The sequence below is a fragment of the Rhinolophus sinicus genome, linkage group LG11 (assembly GCF_036562045.2).
Source record: "Rhinolophus sinicus isolate RSC01 linkage group LG11, ASM3656204v1, whole genome shotgun sequence".
NCBI classification, from domain to species: Eukaryota; Metazoa; Chordata; class Mammalia; order Chiroptera; family Rhinolophidae; genus Rhinolophus; species Rhinolophus sinicus.
Genome location: NC_133760.1, coordinates 47,273,408 through 47,301,015, shown reverse-complemented (window position 1 = coordinate 47,301,015; position 27,608 = coordinate 47,273,408). Strand labels below are relative to the sequence as shown.

At 46.9% G+C, this 27,608-nt stretch overlaps 1 protein-coding gene across 6 annotated transcripts in view; it reads right to left on the bottom strand.

Annotated features, from left to right (window-relative positions):
- Positions 1-1,593: 1,593 nt before the first annotated feature.
- MYLK3 (myosin light chain kinase 3) overlaps positions 1,594-27,608 on the bottom strand; it is a 40,051-nt gene continuing 14,036 nt past the window's right edge. For all 6 annotated transcript variants that reach the window (XM_019731852.2, XM_074314955.1, XM_019731854.2 and 3 more), the window contains 12 exons: positions 23,045-23,135; positions 21,844-22,243; positions 17,806-18,233; positions 15,533-15,638; positions 15,129-15,222; positions 14,589-14,698; positions 13,784-13,925; positions 9,377-9,447; positions 8,077-8,205; positions 6,798-6,950; positions 5,751-5,883; positions 1,594-4,831 (listed from right to left, as the gene is read on the bottom strand). In XM_019731852.2, coding sequence (XP_019587411.2) covers positions 4,772-4,831; positions 5,751-5,883; positions 6,798-6,950; positions 8,077-8,205; positions 9,377-9,447; positions 13,784-13,925; positions 14,589-14,698; positions 15,129-15,222; positions 15,533-15,638; positions 17,806-18,233; positions 21,844-22,243; positions 23,045-23,135 — 1,917 coding nt within the window. In that variant the 3' untranslated portion in view covers positions 1,594-4,771. The remainder of the gene's footprint in view (positions 4,832-5,750; positions 5,884-6,797; positions 6,951-8,076; positions 8,206-9,376; positions 9,448-13,783; positions 13,926-14,588; positions 14,699-15,128; positions 15,223-15,532; positions 15,639-17,805; positions 18,234-21,843; positions 22,244-23,044; positions 23,136-27,608) is intronic.

Genomic DNA, 27,608 nt, shown 5'->3' with positions numbered 1-27,608 from the left:
CGGTCAGAAGCTATTGACTCTTCAGGTAAAGTTAAACACATTTCATTTTTTTAATTGTAAAATACACATAACAAAATGTACCATCTTAACCATTTTTAAGTATACAATTCAGTAATGTGAAGGACATTCACATTGTCACACAACCGATTTCCAGAACTCTTCATCTTGCAAAACTGACGAGCCATTAAACACTCCCCTCCCCCAGCACCTGGCAACCACCATTCTACTTCTGTCTGAATTTGACCCCTCTTGGTACCTCCTACAGGTGGAATCATTCAGCATTTGTCGTTTTGACTGGCTTAGGTCACTTAGCATAATGTCCTCGAGATACCGCCACGCGGTAGCAGGTGTCAGAATGGCCTTCCTTTTTAAGGCAGAATAATAGTCCATTGTGTGGACAGACCACATTTTGTTGATCCAGTCCTCTGCTGATGGATACTTGGGTTGCTCCCACCTCTTGGCGATTGTGAACAACGCTGCTATGAACGTGGGGGTGCAACTATCAATCTGCAACCCTGTTCTCAATTCCTTTGGATGTAAACCAGAAGGGATTTCTGGATCATATGCTAATTCTATCTTTACATTTGTCAGGAACCGCCACACTGTTCTCCGTATCCCATTCCCACAAACAGTACAGGGTTCCAGTTTCTCCACCTCCCACCCACACTTCTCTTTTTTTGATAGCAGCCCATCCTAATGGATGTGAGGTGCCATCTCACTGCGTTTTGATTTGCGTTTCCCTGATGATGACTGAGCGCTTTTTCATGTGCTTTCAGCCATTTGTGTATTTCTATGGAAAAACATTCTATTAGAGTCTTTTGCCCATTTTTGAACGGAGTGGTTTGGGGTTTTTTGTTGTTGTTGAGTTGTAGGAGTTCTCTGTATAGTCTAGATAATTAACCTCTTGTCAGATTTATGATCTGCAAATATTTCCTCCCATTTCTTAGGTTGCCTTTTCACTGTTGAGTCCATAAATGTAAATCAAAGTACAGTTTGTGACTTTTTGCCCCCTCTATGCCGTAAAAGTAGGTAGTGATAATTATTTGGATTATCTGGAAGTTAGTAGGTACTTGGTTCTCTCTTAAATTAATGGGGTGTAGAGGAACTTCTTGAAGCAATCTTGTCCAAATGTCCTGTGAGGGCAGGAATTCTTCCCACAGCAATTTCCCAGCACATTCAGATACGTCCAGTGATGGAAGCTTACTGCTTCCTAAATCCATGTGTTTCAATATTGTTGTAAAGGCTTTGGAAGCTCAGTTCTTAACAGCTCCTCATGGTTTAACTGACAAAAACTTTTTTATCATGAAAGTTTTCAAATATACACAACAGTAAAGAGGACAATATAATGAAACCACGCACTGATCACCCACACCCAACACTTGCTTAACTATACTCGTGTATGTCCCTTTTTTCCTGAAGTCATTTAACCTACACAGTAACCAATCACATTACCATCATCACACCTCACAAAATCAATAGAAATTCTATCACCACACATGCAATTTAGAATTATTTTTCCCTGGATGTCTCTAAAATATCTTTTTATTGTTTGTTTGCTCAAATCACAGTAAAACAAGGTCCACACATGACAACTGGGTTGCTAATTTTTAATTATAAAAGCAACACATGCTCATTATAAAAAAGAAAAACATTCAAATGATTCAGAAAGTTATAAAGCAAAAAGTGGAATTCCCTTTTCCCTATCACCCACTTTCCATACCCCACTGGGAAGTTTCTTGCATATCCTAGAAAATGTTAATGCACGTATAAGCATATGTCTCTCCACAAATAGGATGATGCCATATATATGTCCTATAGTTCTTTTGTAATGAAAAGATGGTTGTTAGGAGCATTGCAGATCTTGTTCCCCGTCATCAGTTTGGCTAAGATAAACTCATAAAAATTTCAAATAGGTTTAGACGTTCCTTACATCGACACAAGGATTTTAAACGGTTTGGATTTGATAAGAGGTTTCGTGGGGCTAGAAGCTTATATAACATGGGGGACCCTCTTTAAGGAAACGAATTTTTAAATACCTTACTTTTTAAGAATTTGTGTAACATACGACTGTGTGAACACATTGCAAGGTCGCCTCCCCCGGCCTCAGAGGGTCTCTGAAGCTTCAACCTAATTAGCTTCTCCGTAACTCTGAGGAGCAAAATTATGAAATAGCTTAAATTTCAAATCACTGCCTTCAAACAAGCTCTCCCCAAATATCCTAGCTCTGTTTGAAACCAAAAAACAAAAGAAAGAAAAAAGAAAAGCTGGCTGTCCGTGCATCTAGCTGTGTCCTTAACAGCTGCAAGGGATTCCCCTACACGCATGTGGCAAAACTTAGTGAACTAAACCCGCTGGCTGTTTTCATTGGGTTGTTGGCAACACTGTTGGAATAAATATCATTTCGCATAAATCTCTGTCCACTAGTTCAAGTATTGCTGAGGGATACATTTTAGAAATGGAATTGTTGGGTGAAAGTGTGGGCATGGCTTTTATTTTGATACATATCCATCAAGAGTGGAAAATTTCCATTTCCCCATACTGTCACCAATCTGATAGGTGAAGAAAGTGGGTCCTGACTACGTTTTCCAGTTTCTCTGCCCAGCAGTGTCCAGTGACTGCTCATTCAAACGGAAAACTCGCATTAGAAATAGTTGATACTGGCACAGCTATAGTTTAAAACCTTTTTGAGCTAAGTACACACCAGTAAAGTACAGAATTAAAAATATCCAGAAAATTAAAGCTTCATAAAAGCCACTCGAATTTCAGATAAGGGAGGCTAAAATCCACATCACCTCTCAGTTGTTTGAGCCTGACCTAAATAAACCCCTCAAGGGGGTTTTGGAGAGAATTTCTTTCTCTAGGTAAAGAACAGCATATGGAAGAAAACATAAATTAGGATTTGAAAAAGGATTCTTTTTATATCTGCCCTGTCCAGTACAGAAGGCACTAACCACATGTGTCTATTCAGCACTTAAAATGTCACTAATAACAACTACAGAACTGAATTTCTAATTTTATTTCATTTTAATTAAATGTAAAAATGGAAGTTTAATTCAATTATTAGAAAATGTTTCAGATGTTTCGAACAACTTGAGTATGTGAGTATATTTTCCACAGTAAATTTTATGAATCTAAATACAAATTAAGTATATCTGATGAAAACCTAGCACCTAAATTGAAACACCCAATTTTGGAGACTTAATATGATAAAAAGAATATAAAGTATCTCATTATAATTTTTATGTTGATTACATATTGAAATAATGTTTTTGAACTCTTGTGTTAAATAAATTATTAAAATTAATTTCACCAGGTTTTTTGTTTTTGGAGGAGCTATTCGAAATTTTTAAATTATGTATATGGCTCGTGTTTTATTTCTGTTGGACAGTGGTTTTCTAGATCATGGTACCTACGTACAGTTTTCTGGGGAAGATGCAGACCATTCCCCGAGAACCAAACTAGACAGAACTAGAAGCCATCCATCCTCTCTAGCACCTTCTGCAGGCTGCCCTCAAAAGCCTTTTTCAGAGAGGTAACTGATGCTTCCAAACCAAGCCTTTGACTGGTCACTGTTCCTCTCTCAGGAAAGGGAGGCTTCCTGCGGCCAGCACCGGTGTTCATCCGTTAGCGGGCCGGCTTGGAGCAGGCCTGAACATGCTGCACTGGAATCTTTCCTCACTCCAGAGGGCAGTCAGCTCGAGACCTGTAGCTGTGGCATTAACCTCTCCACCTTCTGCCTCCCTCCCCACGTCCGTGTCCTCTGCCAAAAAACGTCTTTATTTGGACAAAAATCCTGAAAGGTTAGGAGACTGTTGCACGGCTACTTAACAACTCCCCCTAAAACTGCTGACCTGAGAGGTCAGGGGAACAGCACAAACGTCAGGCAATTAAAAGGACGTGTACTTGTGAATCATAGAGTACTCCTTGTTAATCACTTTATAAGTCAGCTAAGTGACAACACTGAAAGTCGCTAGGAGAGCAGTGCCCCTGTCCTCTCCGGATGTTGGTTCTGTTTTTCTCAGAAAGCTGGACGTCACTGCATTCTTGCCTCTTTCCCATACTGCGCACCAGACGCCAGACTTACTAGACCACAGATTCATACCTGAGGGAGACGGACCACGATGGCAGAATGAGAAGCGGGCCGCGGTGGGTACAGATTTTAAAAGTGCACTCAAAATGATCATTGTGCTGATGTAGCCATGAAAGCTGGTATCTTTTGAAATTACAAAGACTGTTAAAGGATGCACATTTTGATTCTCAAAAGGGAGCACAAGTGAGGAAAGGTTTGAGGCCCACTGCCCTGACCCCACATACCTCTACACCACAGCAGGCAGTGCAATGTAACGCCAGTCACACTCAAGCAAATCCCGATCCTAGGCTTTCTGTGTACTGAAGGACGTAACTCTGAATAACACGCCCCGTGTAACAATCTCTTGGGTTCTTTAATGTTTAGAATTTCAATGTGACATATGCAAAATAGAAGCTTCCCTACCTCCCCACAGCACACCTACACTTATCACCCAAAGTAGGGATATTTGGAAAGTAAACACAGCATTTCAAACTAAGTGACCTTACAAGGCAGAAAAACGTTCTTAAGTCACTTTCCTTACAGCCACTTTTCACTCACAAGGAAGGTAACACCCATAATCCTTTTTTTACAAAATCACTGGAATCAATAATTACTAAAAGGCCAGATTACTTAAAATCTTGAGTCATCACTTCACCACTGGCCTCAATCATTTCTCAGCCTGTGGGAGCAGCAGAGCGAGGATTAGGGACCAGCTGGAAATTTCCTTAACCTGTTGGCAGCAGTCACCGCATAGAAATGTTTCTTGAGATAAGGAGAGAAAAAAGGGGAGGGGGAAAGCATTTTTAGACCAATTGTTTTAAGAGAAACAATAAAAAGATTTCAGCAACTTAGGCACTTGGGTTTGTTTAAAACCGATAACCTAAAGGGGAAAAGAAGATTCTAGCAAAATCATAGAATGGTGATGTGACTTTTAGGGGCCCTTCTGGAGTAAGTATGAAGTGAGAAAATACGTTATCCTTTTTACATGAACCAGGGAGCACCCTAGAACAGTGTTTTCCAAATTGTGACTCACACACCACCAGTGGGTCATGAAATTAGTAGCTTACGACCAGAATTTTTTTGAATGAAACCAAGTATCACAGAATAGAAAATATCAAAGTGCATCACACTCTGTTAAGCAAATGGGATATTTGTGTTTCCTACGTGGTTACTGGTTCTCTAGGTGAAGAATTTTGCTTTTTAACAACGACCTGAGTTAATATCAAAATGCTGGAAAGTCCCTTCCCTGGAGGACAATGGTTTTTAAGATACGTTTTACGTCCTTGGTACCAAAGAGTCCTGTTGTAAACAAAATTATAAAGCTTTTTAATAGGGCTTTCCCAGCCCCTATTTCTGAAACATGGCACAATTGCACCTCAAACTACAAGCAGCACTTCCCAGCAACCCATTACTACTGTCACTGAGAATGTGCTCTAACTTAATTCTGTCACTTCAAGTGTCAATGTGAGTACAAACTAAATGCCACTTTTATGCCAGTCATTTTTGGTCTGTGGCATTTTTTCACTCAAGCTAACAGGTTTTACCATAAGAGAGGGTTTTTCTTTTTCCCTTAATCTTTCTATTTAGAGTCAAAAATGTAAGTAAAAACTTAGTTACCATTCTTTCAAAGGATATATTAGGAAGATATATCCTATCTTCCTTTACGAAAAGGATAAAGTACCTTCCATGTCCTCTGAGCCATGTATTTCTGCAGCAATAGCTGGGATTTGAGACGAACTTTGGATTTTGAAGCTTTGGCAGGCAAGTTATTCAGCCACTCGTGTTTCAGACACTGTGTGGCACTCATCCTGCAGCTGTGAAATCAAACACGGACGAGACGTTTAGTTGGGCTGCCCTTCCGGTTGTGCAAACACTAGTTCAATGGGGTGGGATGCCTGAGTCAGTGGACCAGATTAATCTTGTAGGCAGATTCCCAAAAAGGGAACTCCTCACATCTAAAATTCCCCTCCTTAGAAGTTCGAGAAAGTCTTCAGCAAGATGTTCCCTGTGCTCTGTAGAGGGACTCATCCCAGTGATTAATTGCCACCTCCCAGGGAGGGGATGGGGGGTCCAGACAGGGCTGCAGGAAGCCCAGCTGTACCTGGAGTTGCTCTTAAGAAGTAAAAGACCCTGAGCCTTGTAAAGAAGTTCACCTCTCCTTCCAGAAAAACATTAACTGGTTCATCTGAATTAGAAATATTTTTCCTCCCATACTTTTCACAATCAGAAAGAAACAAAAGAGTGAAGGCCAGGGAACTATGTGTTCTCAGAGCCCAGACCCTCGGGCCTCACTCCTGGGTCATGTGCAGTTATTCCCAATGTCTGAGAATCAGACAACTGAGGGCTCTACCCAGGACTGTGACGGCTGCTGAAAACTAAGCAGGCCTTCCTCATCTAGAAATGAGGTTTTCTGGCCTTTATTCTGGGAAATAGCACCTGCATATCTCAACTTTTCCCCCAACACTACCCTATTGCAAGTGATAACTTGGGAGTAGGACTAATTTTTAAATACGGTCCATTCTAAAACTCCTCCTAGTGTTTGTTTTCTAATCGATTTCCTTCGTCACTTTCCCTGCTACCTTTTTTGCTCCAAAGAAGTAGCAGTCTAAGAAATCCTGGACAGAACCGATCCACAGGAAGAAAGGATCTGCCCAGCACCCCGAAACTTCTCAGCCCCCAATCGGCGGGCACCATCAAAAGGTTGGTGAGTGACAAGCAATAAAGGTACCTTTTCTCTTTGACCAGCAACCGGGAAACGAAATCCTTGGCCTCTTCCGACAGCCCTTCAAAGGTGTCGGCATCGAAATCCCAGCTACAGTTGACAATGAGATTCATGGTCTCAGCATCTGTCTCCCCTAGAAATGGGGACAAGCCACTGAGTCTACGGAGGAGAGAAAGGACTGTCAGTATGTATAAGCCGCATCTGCCAACACGTGTCAAAGGGGTAGAGAGGAATCTTACAAGGTTCCAGAAGAATTAACCAAAACCAAGAGGGTTCAAAACAGTAATACCCCCATTACTTCTCACAGGAAGGGGAGCGGGAATCGGGCAGACGTGGAAGGATTGACAAATGGAAGCAAGAAAGAGCGTTCACATAAACCCCATCATGCTCACCTCTCTTCCCCTTCCCCTGAAGTAAAGAGTACACTGGAGCCCTACCCAGTTTGTCTGTTTATCAGGCACACATTCATTAGCATGTCTCTGAGACCGCCAGGTGGCGGGGGGTCAGGTACTCTACAGGCCTCAGGGGGCGCAGGAAAACTGACTTCACTGGCTCCTCTAGGGTAAGGAGAGGCAGGACACCCTAACTGGCTGGCCTGGGTGGGGCCTCAAGCATCCCCCACCTGGTGAGCACTGGCATACTAAGTGTGGGGACACGGGTCGGGTCGCAATGACGCCACAGTGGTGAGACTGGGAGCAAGGCAAAGCGCCTCTGAGGAAAGAGGCGAGGGAATTCCACACAGACAGGACGGTGTTTGGTCGCTGCACAAACCTCCTCTCAGTGCACCCTACCTGTGCATCCTCAGCTCAAAGGAAACAGGGAGCACAGGGGAGGGGCAGGGTAGAGGACAGGTGTCCTGCCCCGCCCACCCCTCCTCAGGGCTTCAGTGCGCCAGCCCCCCTGGACTGCATTTCTCTGCTGGAGCGCTTTCTCTCCAGTGGATCGGAATGTGTCAGGGAGTCAGTGCCCCTGGGGTCAGCCCACGAGCAGTAACTGATCAGAGTGGGTGTGTACTCGTATGTACCCCAGGTCCCTCACCCCTCAGACGCAGTAACTCTGCCGGAGTGTTCCCCGATGGACCCCAGAGCCCCGACGATTAAACTCCAGTTGCCCACGGTGGTTACCAGCCGCCCTCCTTCCCCATCTCACCTCCCACTCTCCGTTGGGGCTTCCTGGGCACACCGCCCCAATACACGACTCGCACTCAACATGTGGCTGCTGCTAAGGCTAGTCAAACTAAGACAGATGGCCCCCAGCCCGGGGGAGCCAGGCCCTGGGCACTCACAGCATGTAGGTGATCACTCCCACACTCCACATGTCCGTGGGGAACGAGACAAACTCGTAGTTGACGACTTCTGGGGCCAGGAACTCGGGCGTCCCAAAGTTTACCTTCAGCTTCTCCCGCGGCTTGTACCTGGGGTGGGGGTGGGGGGGTGAGAGGACCATGGAGTGAGCCCTGGGAGAAGATGTGGAGGCTCTGACTCATTGCTGGTGGAAGCTAGACATTCCCAGACCCTTCCTGCCGGCCATGTTGTCCGGCCCTCACATCCCACCACACACATGGTTTCCGGGGGAATCATCACACCCCCAGGGCCCAACTCCAGAAAACCAGCCCTCTCCTCCAGGCATTTACAATCTGGGGAGGAGAGGAAATCAGCACATCTTATTCGGCATGCAGCCTCGTGAATGAGCACAAATTGGGTAGAAGCTGTGCGTGGAGGTCGGCTCTCTGGTGTGTGCAGTGGGGTGGACTTGGGGTGGCTATCATCTGTCAATGTAGCTTCCTCAATATTCACTGATGATGGGGGAGGCTTTGCATGTGTGGGGGCAGGGGACCTGTGGGAAATCTCTTGTTTCTTCCCTTGATTTCTCTCTGAAACTAAAACTGCTCTAAAAAAATTAAATATTAAACAAAACACATTAAACAGGCACTTCCTATTTGCCAGGCACCGTGCTAAAAGTGTTATATATATATAAACTTCTCATCCTCACAACAGCCCTATGAAGCAGGTACGATCATTGTCCCCATTTTGCAGATAAGGCCACTGAGAAACGGAAGAACAATATGAATACACTGCCAGCATGCCCCAACTGCCTTAAACCAGGGAAGTGAGTTTCCAAAATGCAGTCTCCTCTCTTCCAAGTTTGCTGAGAGCCAGGCAAATGCAGACCCGGAGCCCACACAGCCGACACCACCCAGTGGAGGAACAGCAAGTCTCACCTAGTCTCAGCCGTGCAGTGGCGGGAAGAGAGCTCAAGCCCTCCTCTGACAGCGTGGTCCAGCCCTGCCCTGGCGACTGACCTGTGGGGCCTACGGCTGAAGCGTGGAAGGAATGGCACCCTCTTGGGGAAAGAAGGCCCAGGCTCTCAGCCCCCGGAAGCTACTTTCTAGGATGAAGCAGAGCTCACAGTACAAAGCCCCCACTCTGCCGTGGCAACAATGGGTTACCAGCCTCTCCTTGAGAGAGCTTTCTTGTGTCAGTCCCAAAACTCAAAAATTGGCTGAGCTGTGGGTAACCGTGCCTGGGAAAGCTGGAAAGAGTCCCAAGGAGTTCTGTCAAAGTGCCAAAATACAACCACCTTACCTTCTGGCCAGCCCAAAGTCAATGATCTTTATTTGGTGTCCTGTCTGATTGACACACAGTATGTTTTCTGGCTGGGAAAGAAAGAAAAGTCTGGTTAGGCTCAATCAGCAGCTAAGAAGGTCTGCAGCTCCCACACTGATTTGTCAAGAGGCCTCAGTTTCCCAGGCTCCAAGGGAAATGAATGGCTCAGGGCAGCCCTCCAGGGATGCGTAAATAGGTGAACAGATAGATGATAGATAGATAGATAGATAGATAGATAGATAGATAGATAGATAGATAGATGATAGATAGGTAGATAGGTAGACAGATAGATGATAGACATTGAAAATAAATGAAATGGGCTAGTGTGTGACCATAAGTAGCATGAACTGGGGGGACCTGGAAGACCTGTGTAAAGGGGTAGCGACCGCGCAGCTCCAGCCACAGCCACATAGGAAGGCAGCGCCTCAGTCCTCAAGAGAAGCCAGAAATCCAAGTTTTTATGTGAAAATTCCATGCTTTTAAATGTTGACAACTAAATCCTTTCTGAACTAATTTATTAGTCCTAATAGTTTGCTCCCACCCTCCTTGAGATTTTCTATGTACAAGAAAGATCTTGTCATCTGTGAGTAGAGACAGTTTTACTTCTGCCTTTCCAATCTGGATGCCTTTTATTTCTTTTTGCCTATCTGCCCTGGTTAGAACCTCAGGTACAAAGTTTAATAGAAGTGGCGAGAGCAGACATCCTTATCTATTCTGTATCTATATAAATGTTTTTAATTCTTTTATTTATGCTTATGAGTTAAAAGTGTAACTCTAGAAATCAATAACAATATCCATCTGCAAAATAGTATCCTGGAATACAATAATCGGTTTTGTTGAATTTATGACGAACTTGCAATGACGAAGCGTTCTTGACCTTCTATGATGTGTAAATATCGTAAATTTGTTGCTGTACATAAAATTTCTTATACCTTGTATCTGTTCTTGTGTTTTGCAATTATTTGTTACATAAAATTTATTGTACCATAATATGTTAAAAAATAAACGCTAAAATTCCTTTATAATACAAAAAACAAGTACCTAAATATAAACAAATAAAAATTTGAATTAAAAAATTAAAAAGATTTTTTTCCCTGAAAGATTGGGCCAAAAATGTGGGTGTGCATTATACATGGGAGCGCATTATATACAGCAAAATACGATATGTTGGCTGTGGTTTTTCATAGACAGCCTTTGTCAGATTAAGAACGTTATTTTCTATACCTAGTTGGTTCAGTGATTTTATCATGAAAAGTAGTTTGATTTTGTCAAGCATCTATTAAAATGATTATGTGATTTTGTTTTTATTCTTTTAATATGGCATTGTACATTGATTGGTTTTTATATTAAACAAGACTTGCATTCTTAGGATAATTCCTATTTTGTGATGTGTATAATCCTTTTTATATGTTACTGTATTCAGTTTGCTAATATTTATTGAGAAATTTTGCATCTATAGTCATAGGGATATTGTTCTGTTTCCTTGTGGGGTCTTTGTCTGGTTTTGGTATTAGGATAAGACTGGTCTCATAAAATGAAAGGAAGTGTTCCTTTCTCTTCTGTTTTTTGGAAGAGTTTGTAAGGGTTTGTTATTCTTCTTGAAACATTTGGTAGAATTCACCAGTGAATTCACCATACTGGCCTCAGCTTTTCTTAGTGGGTATTTTTTAATGTCAATTTGAGCACGTGTTACATTCAGAATTTTTATTTCTTCTTCAGTCAGCTTTCAGTAGGATGCGTCTTTTAGGAATTTGTCCATTTTATCTAAGTTATCTAATTTATTGGCATACAATTTTTCATACTATTCCCTTAGTATCCTTTTTATCATTTCTGTAAGGCTGGTAGCAATGTCCGGTCTTTTATTCCTGATTTTAGTAATTTGAGTTTTCTCTCTTTTTCCCTTATTCAATATTGCTAAATATAAATAAGTTCTGGGGATGTAATATACAGCATGGTGACTATAGTTAATAATACTGTATTGAATATTTGACAGTTGCTAAGAGAGAAAATTTTTAAAATTCTCATCACAATAAAATTGTAATGATATATGGTGATAGCTGTAACTAAACATTGTGGCAATCATTTTTCAGTATATGCATGTATCAATGATTATGTTGTATACCTTAAATTAATACAATGTTATATGTCAATTGCATCTCAATAAAATCTGAAAAAAAATTTAAAAATAAACAAAACAGATAAATCTTTAGCTAGACTTAAAAAAGAGAGAGGACTCAAATAAAATTAGAAACAAAAGAAGAGATGTTACAACTGCTAGCAAACAAATATAAAAGATCAGAAGAGATTACTATGCATTACATGCTAACAAACTGGATAACCTAAAAGAAATGGATAAATTACTAGAAACATACAACCTGTCAGGACTGAATCATGAAGAAATAGAAAATCTAATGAGACCAATTACTGGCAAGGAGTTTGAATCAATAATCAAAAATCTTCCAACAAACAAAAGTCCAGAACCAGATGGCTTCACTGATGAATTCTACTAAACATTTAATGAAAAATTAATACCAATCCTTCTCAAACTTTTCCAAAAAAATAGAAGAGGAGGGAACGCTTCCAAACTCATTTATGTGGCCAGCATTACCCTGATACCAGAACCAGACAAGGACACCACAAGAAAAGAAAATTGCAAACTAATATCTCTGAAAAACATAGATGTAAAAATCCTCAACAAAATATTAGTAAACTAAATTCAACAATACTTTAAAGGATTATACACCATGATCAAATGGGAGTTATTCCAGGGACACACAGATGGTTCAAGATATACAAATCAACCAATGTGATATACCAAATTACCAAAATGCAGGATAAATGTCATATGATCTCCATACATGCAGAAAAAGCACTTAACAAAATCCAAATCCATTTCATGATTAAAAACCTTCAATAAACTGGGCATAGAGGGAACGTACCTTAACATAATAAAGGCCCTATATAACATGACTACAGATAATATACTCAATGGCAAAAAGCTTCCAGCTTTTTATCTAAGATCAGGAACAAGACAAGGATACTCACTCTCACCACTTCTTCAATATAGTATTGGAAGTCCTAGCCAGAGCAATTAGGTAATAAACAAACAAACAAACAAATAAATAAATCCAAATATAAAAAGGAAGAAGTAAAACTCGCTATTTGCCATAATGTTATATACAGAAAACTCTAAAGACTTCACCAAAAAACTATTGGAACTTAAAAGCAAATTCAGTATATTTTGATACAAAATATATACTGATGTATTAAGATACAAAAGCAATATACAAAAATCAGTTGTATTTCTATACACTAACAACAAACTATCAGAAAGAGAAATTAAGAAAACAAACCCATTTACAATTGCATCAAAAAGCAAAAAGTACTTAGGATAAATTTAACCAAGTTGGTGAAAGATCTGTGCATTGAAAATTTTAAAACATTGATGAAAGAAATTGAAGAAGACACAAATAAATGGTAAGATACTTCGTGCTCAAGGGTTGGAAGAGTTAATCTTGTTAAAATGTCTATATTACCTAAAGTAATCTACAGATTAAATGCGATCCATATCAAAATTCCTATGGCATTTTTCACAGAAATAGAATAAACAATCCTAAAATTTGTATGGAATCACCAAAGACCCTGAATAGCCAAAGCAATCTTGAGAAAAAAGAAAGTTGGAGGCACCACATGTCCTGGTTTCAAACTATATTACAAAGCTATGGTAATCAAAACAGCATGGTACTGGCATAAAAACAGACACATGGATCAATGGAACAGAATAAAGAGCTCAGAAATAAACCCATGCATAAAAAAAAAGAAAAGAAAAGGCTGCCATGGATCAGTGCTTACTTTTCATCAAGTAGACAAAAGAAAGTGTACTGCATTCATTCAATGGAATATCACATGACACTTAAAGAGAATGAGAAAAGATGTCTACAGTGTACTGGGAACTAACAAGGGCAAGTTTACAAACGAGGTGCACAATCTGACTCCCTTTGTGTGTGTTTGTGTGCCATGTCAAATTGCTAATACAGGAAACCTCTCAGCACAGAGACTGGGTGGGAAGAACCTTCACAGTTTATCTCATACATTTCTATACTGTCTGTATTTGTTACCTATTTTAATTTTTCCAGAACTAATCTTAAAGATACTTTTAAAGAAAAAAAGTCATTGTATCATTTAAACTTCAAATAACACTTCAAGAGGTACGCTATCCACATTTCACACATGGAAGAGCCGAGGCTCAGGAAGGCAATGTGACTTGTCTGCCCACACTCCAGAACTAGGAAATGGCAGAGAGGCAGGAAGGGAAGCCAGATTGTTGGTGCACAGAGAGCGCTCTCAGAGATGAGAGAGCAGCAGGGCAGCCGGGGGCCCACCCACCTTGAGGTCCAGGTGGAGGACGTAGTGCTGATGGAGGTAATGCACACCCTCGCAGATCTGCTTGGTGAACAGGACCACGTCCAGTTCAGTCAGGTGGTACTTCTCATCTGTGATCCGGTCAAAGAGTTCACCCCCATCCACACTGCCAAGGCAAAGGGAGAGTCAGGCGCTGGACTAAGCGAGGCTTTCAGAGAACCTGTCCACCCTTAGCTCCAGGAGCTAAAACAGGTCGACCCAGTGAGCCCGAGGGTGCTGCTGTCATCTGGGGTTTTCTGGGGACCTTTTTTCTGGCCCATTCCCAGTGCAGAGTGCAGGTGGTAAAAAGGAAGTGACGGGCCAAAGGGAACACGGGGATGCCTGCAGTCGTGATAACCCAGGCTCACTCTGGATGCCCTCGGCCAAGGTGGTAAACCCTTTACCTACAGGGCCCGGTTAGTACCTACACAGCAAGAACCCCAAATGGGCAAGTTAGACCCATTTCCAGGTCCAGCATCACTAATCTTTTACATCTTCAAGAAAAGCCAGGTATCTAGGATTTCATGGGAAGTTTCCCTGTTTCCAACTGCTAACAACTAAATCAAAGTTACTTAAAATTGTGTAGGCCAAACTGGCACCCATCTGCAGGTCAAATCAGGCTCCCTCGCTACTGGTTTGTGACAAATGCTTTGTCCTCCATGCTCCACACTGGAGGCCAAGCAGAGAAGGTGGTGACATTCCCTGGATGTCCCAGAGAAGGGGAGGGGAGGGCTCTGCCCAGAACCCCGCCCCCAGCCTGCAGGAGAAGCTGCCCCACCCCCACACTCACTACTCCATGACCAGCGTGAAACTGTTCTTGCTCTCGAAGGCGTCGTAGAGTTGGATCAGGTTCACGTGGCTCAGCTGGTTCATGATGTTGATCTCGTTCTTCACATCCTCCTTACGGAGCCAGAGGGGACAGGAGTTTGAAGAAACGGATCAGGAAGAGTTGCCAGCTGTGCCTCCCGAGACACACACATGGACGCATCCACGTGCCGCCCCTCACCCTTGTTTCCTGCTCTCACACCAGGTCTCTTCAACTCACCACCCAAACCGGGTTCTGATGACAGAAGGGACCCACCCATTTCACAGATAGGAAACTGGAGGCCCAAGAAGGAAACTGGGAAGGTCCAGGAGGACCCTGCTGCCCAGGATGTGAGGTGACCTGCTAACTGGGGTGTGTCATGGAAAAGAGGTGGGAAAGGTGGGCAGCTTTCCTGCTCAGCACGGAGGGGTCTGGGGCAGTGTGGGGCCCAGGGTAGGGGGCCGACAAGGAAGTGAAGGAGTCCTGAGATGGCCAGAGGCACCGGCAGCCCGGGCCGTGTCTCACCCGGTCCTTGGCGCTCTTCACTTTGATGATCTTGGCAGCCAGCGAGAGGCCTGTGGACTTCTCCGTGCACCTGTGGACCTCACCAAAGCGGCCCCTGCGGGCACGACGACACAGCAGGCTCAGCGCCCGAGGTCCGCCCCGACATGGCAGGCCATCCTATCCCCGGGGCTTTCTGGTCCCACCTCTCCTCCACCCCGAGTAAGCATGTCATCACCCCCACTCCACACAGGCTACCTAAAACCTAGAGAAGAGCTGGGACCCTGCACTCCTCACCCCACGCTCCATGGACTGCCCACTCACATGTTCAGGGTAGCTCCCTCCCGGCCCTGGCTCAATCGGCCAGTTCCTGGGAACCTGCCGGCCCTCCTGCTCCCGCCCCTCGTCAAAGCAGAAAGCCCACCTACCCTCCCAAGACTTCGTGCTGGCACACTGTGTAACCCGCTGAGCTCGATGTCTCCTTGACACTCACCACCCGGTGCTCAAAAGGGGCTGGCGGCGCCGGACTGTCATCTGTTGAGGACACAATAGCCTGTGAGCCTCCTGCGTGCAGCCCCCACGCCTCAGCTACCCATCCCAGACCCACTGGGTCCAAGTGACAAGCCCTTTGCCCTTCTCAAGGATCATCTCGTTCGAGTCACCCATGGCAGAGGAGAAAGCTGAGTCCCAGAGACGTGAGGTGACTGGCCCAAGGTCACAGTGACACAGTGACAGACAGGATTGCGACCTGGGTCTCCCGGCACCTAGTGCTCATTGCAACATGGAGAGGTTATGTCCAGTCTAGTCACTGAAGTCGGGAAGGGGCCGGGGGTGGGTCAGTGCGGCTGCAAGAAACGGAAGGGATGTGGGGCAGAGCGAGGGAGCAGAGTCTAATGGCGGGACCACAGTCAGCGGTCAGCAGGGCCAGCGAGGGCGGCATGCCAGGCAGGCAGCTGGAGAAACAAACTCCCAGCCTCCCTCTCCTTTTGCCCTTGGATGTCTGTCTGCACAGGGCACGGGCGCCAGTGACGCAGCCCCTAGCGGGTCAGTCCTGGGGGTGGGGTGGGGGTGGACAGTGGTCTGGAGGGGAAACGGAGGGTGCCAGGCCTTGGGAAGATAAAAACGGTTTAGATATCTTTTTAAATCTTGTCCTTCAGAGGTGATAGGAACCTAGAAAGGGCACATGAAATCAAGTAGAGGAATAAAACAGAATGCAGAACACCCGGCAAACATAATGACACGGGCTGGTCTGTGTGGTAAGGGCTGCCAGACACCACGGCGGGAAGTCTGCCGCTTGGCCTGACATGTTTGGACCCCGTCACGGACACTCAGTACTCCAGGAGTAACTCCACTACCTTGTCTCCCCCAAATAAGACCTAGCCGGCCCATCAGCTCTAATGCATCTTTTGGAGCAAAAATTAAAATAAGATCCAGTCTTTATATAATATAGTACAGTATAGTATAATATAATATTAATATAATACTAGGTCTTATATTAATTTTTGCTCCAAAAGACGCATTACAGCTGATGGTCCAGGTAGGCCTTATTTTCAAGGAAACACGGTACCTCCAAAACTGAGAAAACACTGCTCGCTTTGTCTTCATACAAGCAGCTTTCTGCTCCCCAAAGTAGAAGCTTGAAATTGCTCTGAGAGCATATTGTACCTTCTTTTTTGTTCCCTGAGCCATGGGCTCCAAGGGGTAACATTTGTGAAGTTTTGTTGTTTTCCTGGGCCCCTACAGTGGTCGGGAGAGCCTGGATTCCAGGTGGTGTAACAGATTCCATATCCACAACTCTGGTCTAAAGTTGGCTTTGCCGCCTGCTGTTCTGAGCGGAGGTGGAGCGATGCGTTTTGCACGCAAGGTCCTGGGGCCAGACGGCACAGTCAGGCCCTGGCTCCCGCAGCCCGGACTCTGGCCTGGAGCGTGTTTCTCAGCCTCTCCTGTGTCTCCATGTATGCCCACCCCACGCGTGTGAGGGTGGAGGCCGGCACTAGGCTGCTTGGCACAGCGAGTCCTCGGTTAACGCTGGCGTTATCTCACCGTCCCGGGCCCACAAAGCCTGCTCTCAGCTGTGCTTCAGGAATTAAGGGAGCTGCATCCACATCTGGACCCAGCCACACTAGGGGGGAAGCAGCAGCTGGGGAAGCCAAGGTGACACGGCGACTGCAGAGCCCAGAGCGGCAAGGGGCACCAGGATGCCTGCTGGACACACAGCCCATCTCAGGGACCTCCAGAAATTCCTGGCCAGGAATCAGCCAGGGCTGGCCTTGCTGCAGCCACATGGGATGAGGGCACGTGACCTCAGGGCTGGAGGAGTTGAGGGCTTTGGGGCACGGGAACAAAGGACGCCTGCCACACCACTGGGACAGGAAGCAGGTCCGCGCCGGACCACCCCTTCTCTATAACTGGGTGCAAATAGCTGACAGTGGGCTGGATATTCCTGCCTGTCTCCATCCAGAATGACAGCAAGGTCGGGAGGCTCAGGTAGGCGGGTGCTTTGAGAAATCCCCCAGCGGAGCCCCACAGGCTCCCTCCCAGCTCTGCGCTGCCCCTTCAGCCCCGGGAGGTACCAGCAGGATGCTCGGATCTTGCATGCCCCAGATGGGCATTATCTCTCCCCAGAAGCTACAGGGAAGTCCCCCAAAAGTAGGCCCTCCAAACCCACTCACCTGGGGCACACGGCAGCACCATCACTTACCCAGAACCACGCTGCCAGCCTCGGCTCCCAGGGGCGTCCTCCTTCCGGCCTCAGCTCTGTCAGGGTCCCCGGTGGTGCAGTCCATCCCAGACTTAGGGTTTCCTGCTCCTGGGCCTTCATCTCCCACGTCCCTCCTGGCCCCACTTGGTCCCAGGGCCGCTTCGGCCGCAGGCTGCTGCTTCTCCTCAGCCTTTGCTTCTCCACCGCTGCTCAGCTCACACAGTGGGGAAATCTCACTGGCTTCTTTGGGGATCTGTTTTCCCAGCTCAGTCTCAGGGGCCTGGGGGCAGCATGTGGGCCCAGGTGGGTCCTGCTCGTCTGCCTGGGCAGCTGCTGGAGCCTCCACAGGGGGTGTGGGTCTGAGGCTGTCCCCTCGTGTCACGAGTAGCTCCCCAGGGGTATCCGTCTCCTGCACATGGATGGAGATCCTGGGCAGAGAGAAATATGGCCCTGACTGAGGTTAAAAGCAAAAACTCTGAAGTCAGAACACACCTGGGTTCAAACACTTGCTACCGCCACTCACTGACCATGGCTGCTTGGCCTGTTTTCTCATCTGTGAAAAGGGACCTGAGGATTGTTATTACAGCTTGAGGTTGGAACTAGTGGACTTCAGCCCCCGCCCCTCTGGATCCCTGCCCACCTCTGCCCAGACAGGACAGCAGGGAGAGGCCAGCCTCAGTGACAGCGGTGCCATCAGCTCTCAGGATCCCATGGAATGAGCACACAGAGAGGGCTTGAAGCCACCTGTGCCGGGCAAGAGAAGCAGCAGACACCTCTGAGGCCCTGGGAAATGAGCTTCTGCCCAAGGAGAACTATGTATGGCCTGGAGGCAGGAGACCCAGGCCTTCTCTGGGCCTCGGTTTCCCTTTCAGTTGAATGAAGAGAAGGGAGAACCAAGTCAAACCTCACACCGGAAGCCACACGTCAGACATTTTATTAAAATCAGGCAATTGTTCATAGTCGGGACTTTCTGCTTCTCTTGAGAGAACAGAACTGGCTGTGCTGGGCCTGCCTAGCCAAGCGGCAGCTCTCTACCTCCCCACAGACCCTGCTGCACTGGCAATGCCCCTGGGCCCACGCCATCCATTTTCATGACCCAGTTCTGTGGCGTTGGGGTTTGGGACCCAGATGGAGGTCGGGAATGCCCGACCCTGGGAACCACGACCCCCAGTGGCTTAGACCCTCCCTCTCAGAGTTGCCCCTGCTCTGACTGCTCCTCCCAACCCCATTGCCAGGGTCTGTGAGTGTTGGGATGGGGGTGCGGTGAAGGTCCAGCATGGACTGAGTCTCAGGACAGAGCCAGGCGGCCTCCATTCTGGTCTTAGCTCTGCCACTGGTTGCTGCACAACTTTGGGTAAGTGCAGCCTCAGCTCCCTTCTCTGTCAAACGGACAGAAATACCTCACAGAGTGCTGAGAGAGTCACTAAGAGAAGAAAGCACACACACAGGAGGGTTCAAAGAGTGAGGCCTAAAGCGGCGCGGCCGCTGGGGAAAACAGTATGGCGGGTCTGCAACACTTTAAAAATAGAACTACCATATAATCCAGCCATCTCACTTCTGGGAATATGTCCAAAAGAACTGAAGGCAGGGTCGCAGAGATATGTGGACAACCACGTTCACAGCAGCATGACTCACAAAGCCAAAAGGTGGCAGCAGCTCAAGTGTCCATCGACAGATGACTGGATAAACCAAATGTGGTCCATATGTACACGGACTATGTTCAGCCTTAAAAAGAAAGGAAATCCTGACACCTGCTACAACATGGATGAACCTTGAAGATATCATGCTAAGTGAAATGAGCCAGTCATGAAAAGGACAAATACTATATGATTCCACTTATATTAGATGGTGCAAAAGTAATTGCGGTCTTTGCAATTTTTAACCTTTTAAACCGCAATTACTTTTGCACCAACCCAATATAGGGAACGTAGAGTATCAAATTCATAGAGATAGGAAGTGGAACGGTGGTTGCCAGGGCTGGTGAGAGGAGGATATGGGGAGTTGTTTGATGGGCACAGAGTTTCAAATTTGCAGGATGAAAAAGTTCTGGAGATCTGTGTCCCAACAATGTAAATACACTTAACACTACTTAACTGTACACTTAAAGATGGTTAAGATGGTAAATTTTATGTTACGTGTTTTTTATCAGAAGAAAAAAAACATTCGAGACCTTTCCCCATCGGCCAAAAGCCCCCCCTATTTCCCCACCCGAGAGCTGCAGGTCTTCCGAGACCGTGCCTGCTCCTGGGTGTGTCTGAAAGACTCGGCAGCCCATCCATTGCCGAGGCTTGGACAGGAGGCAGCAGAATCCCCCCAACATTATGCCCCCCAAGACTGAGTATGGGTTGGTGATGACAGGGAAGGATGGGGAGGGTGGCATCCAAGTCTAGCTCAGGCCTCGTCTTCACTAAGGAACGTGGGGAACTTCAGGAAGCCAGTGGCTAAAGAGAATCCCGGTGGCCAGGAAAGAAGACTGACAGTCACTGCCGTCCCCTTTGGTCTTTGCACCTATGGGTTCAGGGGATCACCCAACAGCACTGCCACGTGTCCCCTTGCCACTTTGAGTGTCCAAGGCTTTCCCGCCTGCTGCCCAGGTCACTCAGGGCAGGCGCTGCTAATCGATGGCCCCGCTTCATCCCACCAATACCGGGTGCGGCCTCAGGCCCCTCCACACACGGCACTCACTGCCAACCAGAGCTCAAGGCTCTGTTCCTCGAAACACACCGCATGCTGGCTGAGAAAGGGCAGGTGTGTCTGAAATCCAGCTCCGGCCGAAACTGACGCACAGCCCTTTGCCCCCTCACTCAGAATCTCCACATCTTTTTTGGGTCCCTTACAAGTTCATAGAAAGGCCCCACCACCCCATCTCCAGATTCCACACGTGGAACATTGGCTGGGATACAGGGAAGGGGAGGAATGCCTGCCAGGAATTCTTCCCCCACCCCACCTTCCACTGATTACGTCTCCTGGGGGCTCCCATTTCCTTCCTGCACAAAGGCTTCAGACAAACGATCTGGGCTTCTCTGCCAGCTGCCACAGCACAGACACCAGGTCCCCTCTGGGAGCCAGGCCTGAGGGACGGCTCAGCCACAGGTCAGGTGCAAGAGGGCACCAGGCTCCTGAGAGAGAAACCTGAGAAGCACAGTACCCTTCAATGGGCCACTCTGGGGCCGGGACGCACTGCCCCTACCCCCACCCAGGGTACTGGAAAATAGAGCTGGGGGTGCGGGAGATTGCGAGTCAGCGGTGCGGGCTCTTCACTCTCCCGTACTATGTCTGATGAGGGCAGGTCTTCTAGGTGACGTCCCTGAGGGGCAAGCCACAGCCCCACCTCCAGGACCCTAAGCAAAGTCCTCCTGATGGATCCTCCAGCTCTGCGTGCCCACCCCTCTCCTGCCATAGTATTTAGGATGTAATTAAATGCAGACCCGAGGAGCAGGATGGTGCTAGTGGTTAGGCGCAGATTCTGGAGTCCAGTAACCCGGGTTCAGATTCCAGCTGTGAATCCCTAGCTGTGTGGCCCTGGGCATGCTGGACCTGTTTCCTCATCAATGAAATGGGGATGCCAACCACACTTGCCTCCTGGGAATGCTGTGAGAATAAAATGAGAGGATGCCTGTGACATGCTCCGTCCATGCCTGGCATGTGGGAAGTGTTGGGTGAGGACCCCCTTTCAGCTACTGTTATGGCTCTAAGAGCTGGTAATTCTCTGCCCCACACTGGGGTCACCTGGGGAGCTTGTAGACACAAAACCAAACCAAAAATCTAATGCCCGAGTCTCACTGCAGACTGAATAAATCAGAATCTCTGGGCATCAGTACTTTAAAAAATTCCTTCTGGGTGATTCTTTTGGTGCCAGGTGAGAATGCGTGCTCTAAGCTCCGAGAGCAGGGCCTAGGCCTTCTCCTGCCACCCCCGTAACGCCTAGCCCAGCGCTGCACAGACCATGGAACTCAGCCGTGCCGCTGGTCCCTCGGCTGTGCCCCAGCTGAGGGGCTGTCATGCTGCCCTGGCCCGGCCTGCGGGGGCACCACTTACCTGGGACGCATTTCTCCAGCACTGGGAGCTGCCGTGGCCTGGGCTGGCAGCCCTGCAGTCAGCTTCACGCCCTCCTCTGAGGGCCGAGGGTCAGGCCCCCCAGACAGTATCCCTTCACCTGATGCAGCCTCCTGGCCGGTGGGGGCCTCACTGACCCTGGAGGGCGCTGCAGGCAATTCCAGGCCAGGCCCGGGATTCTCGCCGGATGCCCCAGGAGCTTCTGCTTCTGCCTCTCCGGGCGGCAGCAGGTGGCCAGGGGGCACCTGGTCCGGGCCAGGAACTCCGTTTCCCTGCCCTGGCAAGGCCTCTGACTGGGTGAGGACATCAGCTCCCACTCCTGAAGCGTTGATGGGGGGCGGCCTCTCCACTGGCCCCTCGGGCAGGTCAGCCTTTGGGCTCTCTATAGCAAAACAGGCAGGATAAAAATACACTCCCACTTGGAGGAGTATATTCCAAAGATATGACAAAGAATATGCAGAGGGCCACTCAACGCAGCCTGTTTGTAACAGGCTGAGTAAAAACAACCCCAATGGCCACCAGTGGGGGGCTGCCTGATAAACCATGGCCCAGCTACATGGCCCCGAAAAGCAGAAACGAAACCTCCATCTGTGGCTGTAGGGTGACCTCAGGATGCACTGTAAGTGAGATTTTTCTCTACAAGAGGTGGAGAAAAGTGTGTGCTGTGCTTTTGTTTAAGGTGTGTGTGTGTGTGTGTGTGTGTGTGTGCGCACGGGCATGTGCATAACCACTTATAATGGAGTCTAAAGACACTGGACCTCAGAGGAAAGGTGAGACAAAAATTTTGTAAAACGGTTACATATGGCAGGAGGAAACAGGAGACAAGAAGCCAGGACAGCTCAACGTCTCAATCTACCTTGTTTTCTCAATTTGATTTTTGAATCATGTAAATATCACACAAAATTATAAACTTTAAAACAGCAACCCATAAAAAGTTAAAGCAAAGTGAAAAAAATAAACGTGATATCTATCAAGTTGGTGGCATTTGCTAAGCAAAGAACTATTCCAAGTGACTTTAAAAGAGCAACTGTCACCTCTGGTGGGTGTGCATTAAAGACAAAAAGGACTGGGGGTGGGGAGCTTCAGCAGCTTTTCAGTAATGACGTGGCTGGTGGTGCTGGTGGAGTGTTTTTCTGAACAGGTCAGGTGTGCGACGCGGGGGAAGCAAAGAGGGTGCACTCACCTCCCCAAGGGCCCCCGATCTCGGCTTGCACAGCTCTGCTGCTCAGCACACGCTTTGGTCTCGCTCCTTTCTCTTCCACGCTCTCTTTGTTCTGAAAGAACGGTAAACACTGTCACGGTCATCATCCACACCTTCGCTTAGGCCACACACATTTGCTGCACACCTACCTCGTGCTTGAGGAGAAAAGTACCTAGGTTATTTCCCGACCTCTCGCAGTAATACCAGAGGGTGGATACTGCTATTGTCACTGTAGAGATAAGGACCCGAGGCTTTCCCCAGTCATCTTGCTAATGTGTCACTGTATTACTAGCCCCTGAGAGGGGGTCTAACCAGACTGGACCTCAAAGTACTTAGACCAAGGGTGGAAACTAAATTTTATCTTGGAATGTCAACTCAGATCCATCGGTCACAGCTACAGGAGTGTTGGTGGGGTCGGATTCCTAAGTCAAATGAATCTGTGCTTGCAGAGGGAAGCATGCTGTGACCCATCGATAATGCCTGCCTGGGAGCTGGGTGGGTGAATCCCAGTCAGCCCTCTCCGGCACAGCAGAGTGGCCAGGGCACCTGCTCTTGGGACTCCTGAGCCAGACTTGCTTGGCTTAAATCTGACCTTCACCACTCGGCCAAGATCCTTAACTTCCGTGCGTCTCACTTTCCTCATCTGTCGAGTGGGGAGAATAATATTCTCTACTCACAGAGTGGTGGGAGTCTTGGGGAAGCTGACCTGTGGAATGGACTGGAAGGGTGCCCAGCACATGGGGAGTGGTGAACAGCACGGGGATTTTGTCCTGCCTGAGACAGAGCTGTCTGTGTTCAGTAGGCCCGTCGTGTAAGGACGCTCGGAGCCCAGCTCCCGGCAGCTCCTCCTTAACTCTGGACAGTCCATACCAGCCCAGTGCTTGCAGGTGCTCTCACCCCTGAAATAGCCTGGAGCTCTCAGTTTTTCTCAGTATGAATATCCCGGATGGCCTGATCCCTGGTGCCTCTGGGCCTTTGACTGCTGAAGCCCCTAAGACTCCTCCTGGCACTTGTCACAGCAGCAGGTCCAGTCACAGCCCTGAGCCTGGATTGAACCCCTGGGCCCAGGGAACTTCACTGAAGGCCCTTTCCCCTGCCTCAGCCTCAGAGGCCCTGTTTGGGAGTCCAGAGGCCAAAAAGAGCTCAAGATGTGTTCTATTTGGCTTGCACAGCATTTAAAAATTTTTGTTATCAATATTTTAAATGTTGGAGATTTCTTACATTAAAATCCCAAGTTCCCTTTTGGGGTGATAGAACTGGTTTATATTTTGACTATGGTGGTATTTGAGTGTATACATTTGTGGAACTGTATACTTAAAAGGTGTATATTGGGGGGGCAGTGTACTGTATGTCAATTACACCTTAATAAAACTGATTAGAAAAAATTCTAGTTTCTCAGCTTCTCTTGAAAAAAAGTCTGAAGATCTTATAACTCCAGGCTCACGTGGCAAATCGGCTGGAGGGGTTCCCTGTGAGTGGGCACTGGGGTCCTCACCTCACAGCGAATAGCTCCCTGGCACTAGGATGAGGGTTGGTTCCACTGCTATTCCTACCATGTGCCCCTTCTCTCAATTCTACTATCTTTGGGACACCAGGACACCAAACTTTGCCCTCTTCATGGTGACAACACAACGTGTAAGAATATATAGCCCAGAGCCTGGCATGCGGTGGCACTTAATAAATGCTAGGTGCTACCGTCATGATTATCACCAGCTTTGTCATCAATGTCACCTGGACCCCCGCTCAGCAGAGACCTTCCCCTTGGCCTCTTTCCTGCCACCGCGGGAGCTGGGGGGGGGCTGGAGGCATTAGCACAGGCTGCCCCGTGCCACCCGAGCGGTAGAGAGGGACTCGGACAGGCCGCCCTTTGGCAGACCTTGTGGGGTTCACTTGTCTCTCCCTCCCTGTCTGGTGTAGGCAGGCGCGGGTGCACACACACAGGTAGGTTTTGTCTGCAGGCCTCAGCTTTCTGGTCCCTGCCTTGCCCAGTGCATCCAGAGAAAAGGGGAAGACACCCCAACCACCATTCTAAAGGATGGCTGTCTTCTGAACAGCTTGGCCGTGATTCGGGCCCACCTCGGGCTGAGCCTGAACCTGTCCTCCCTGAGAGAGTGAGCACCTGTCCCCTAGTACTAATCTAATTCATTTTTACAACCAAAGGAAGTGCCACTGGACATCTCGGAAGACATGAGAACACCCTCACGAAGTCCTGGCACAATTTTAAAATTGACCAGCTAGTGCCAGGATTTAACTCAATTCCACAGATAAATACTCTGCCCCTGCTCTCTCAGGGAACACAGAGCATCTCCTGAAAACCTCCAAATGGCACAGTTTCCAGCCCCAACAAAGTGGTCAATAGCTGGGACTGTGTGTCAGTTCGCTGCTCATTCTCTGACGCCCCTGAGACCAGCCCCAGCCGCCGTGCACACAGGGAAGTAAGGCCTCCTGGCTGGGCCAATAAGGAGGTGACAGCCTGGCTGGAAGAGGAGACCCACACCTATTGAGAGTTACTGATACCGTGTTTCCTCAAAAATAAGACCTAGCTGGACCGTCAGCTCTAATGTGTCTTTTGGAGCAAAAATTAATATAAGACCCGGTCTTATTTTACTGTAAGACTGGGTATAACATTACAATATAATAAATATAATATAATATAATATAATATAATATAATATAATATAATATAATATAATATGGGGTCTTATATTAATTTTTGCTCCAAAAGACACATTAGAGCTGATGATCCGGCTAGGTCTTATTTTTAGGGAAACATGGTATGTGTGTTAAACACATAGACCAGAGACAGATGAATCACGTGCCAGTGGAGAAAAACAGCCAAAAAATACTGCGAGAACTCAGAAAGATAAACTTGGGTGACTTCCCCCTATCCAGAAATGCCTGTACCACGTATGAAGGCTAATTTCACTAATACATGAGGAGCTCTTACAAATTAAGAAGGAAAAGGCAAAACACTGAAATAGAAAAGAGGGGAAAGCACATGAGCAGGCAGATCACAGAAACACGCAAAAGGTTTTAAATCTCTGAAGGATGCTCAGACGTCTAGTAAAAGGAATACAAATTAAAACTACAATGAGATATAGAATTCTATGTTGGGTTATGTTTAAAATTTTCCATAATAAAAAGTTTTAAATTTTTTTATGAATTAAAGAAAAAGAGTTAGTTTTAAGAAGCATAGAACCACATGCCTTATTTGGAGCTTGACTCAAATACACAAACTGTAAGAAAAAAAAGAGTGTAAGACAGGAAAATTTGAACATGACTCTGGTAATATTAAGTTACTGTTTACAAGTATGATAATAGTTTAAAAAGCCCTTATCGTTTAGATACAAATGCTGAAATGTCTATGGACAAAATGATCCACAATCTCAGATGTGATTCAAAATAATCTGGAGAGATGGAAATGAGTGGGGATGTTGGCCTCCAGTTATAGGGTTCACGGGGTTCATTAGAATAATCTCTACTGTTACAAATGCTTGAAAAATTTTATACTAAAATGTTAAAAAACAACAACAACAAACACCCACATACACAGTAAGATTTCAGTTCTCATTCACCAGACTGGCAAAGACTCAAGAAGTTGGATACTATGCCAAGTAGAAGTGACAAGCATTCCCATATGTTAGGGATAAGACACTAAATTAGAATAATTTCTTTGCAGGTTGGTTTGGCTTTATCTATTATACAAATTTACCCTTTGGCTTAGCACTGCCTCTTGTAGGAGTGTATCCCACAGGTAAACTCACATTTCTATGGGTATTCACTGCATCATTTTTATAACAGCTAAAAATGAGAAACAGTATAAACTCACAATGATACGGGCCTGGTTAATGAATTAAGACACATTCCCCCCAAATGGGGCATTGTGCAGCTGTATGAACAAGGAAGCTTTCTAGGTATAAATAGGAGGCAATGCCCAAAATACATTAAGTGAAGGAGAAAACAAAAATCAAGGCCAGAACAATGTGAATAACTGAGTTAAAACAAAAGGAAGAGGGTGGTGTGTATCCCAAGGTGCTTATAGATAAGCAGACTATTTCTGGAAGGTTTCACAGGAAACTGGCACCTGTGACCGTAGAGGAGAAGGGCTGTCCTGGGGACTGGGGGAAGGGAAGGAGGGAGACTCTGACCTTTGTACCCCAGGAGTGTTTTCCCCATGTGCCGGGACTAGACGAATTCTCTTTTTTAAAGCTGAGGTTGGTTATCAGTGGCAAGAGCAGCAGGTCACATCTGCCCTGCAGGCCAGACTCAGGGGAGACGCCAGAGCAGGAACTGGCGTGGAGGGTTCATGCTCTGGGAGAAGCTGCAGGGCAGGGAGCGGAAGGGGGTCCGGCTGAGGTTGGGGACACAGGCAAACCCAGGCTTGCTCTTGAAAGGTTCTGTAGCTGAGCCAGAGTCCAGCGCGAGCTGCTGTGGACCCCAGCTTATCTCTTGCCGGAGGCTGGTGGGTCACAGGGATCGGAGATGGTGGCTTTGGGACATCTGAGTGTTGCTAAGTGGCTGACCCTTAGCTGTTCCCAAACAGAGT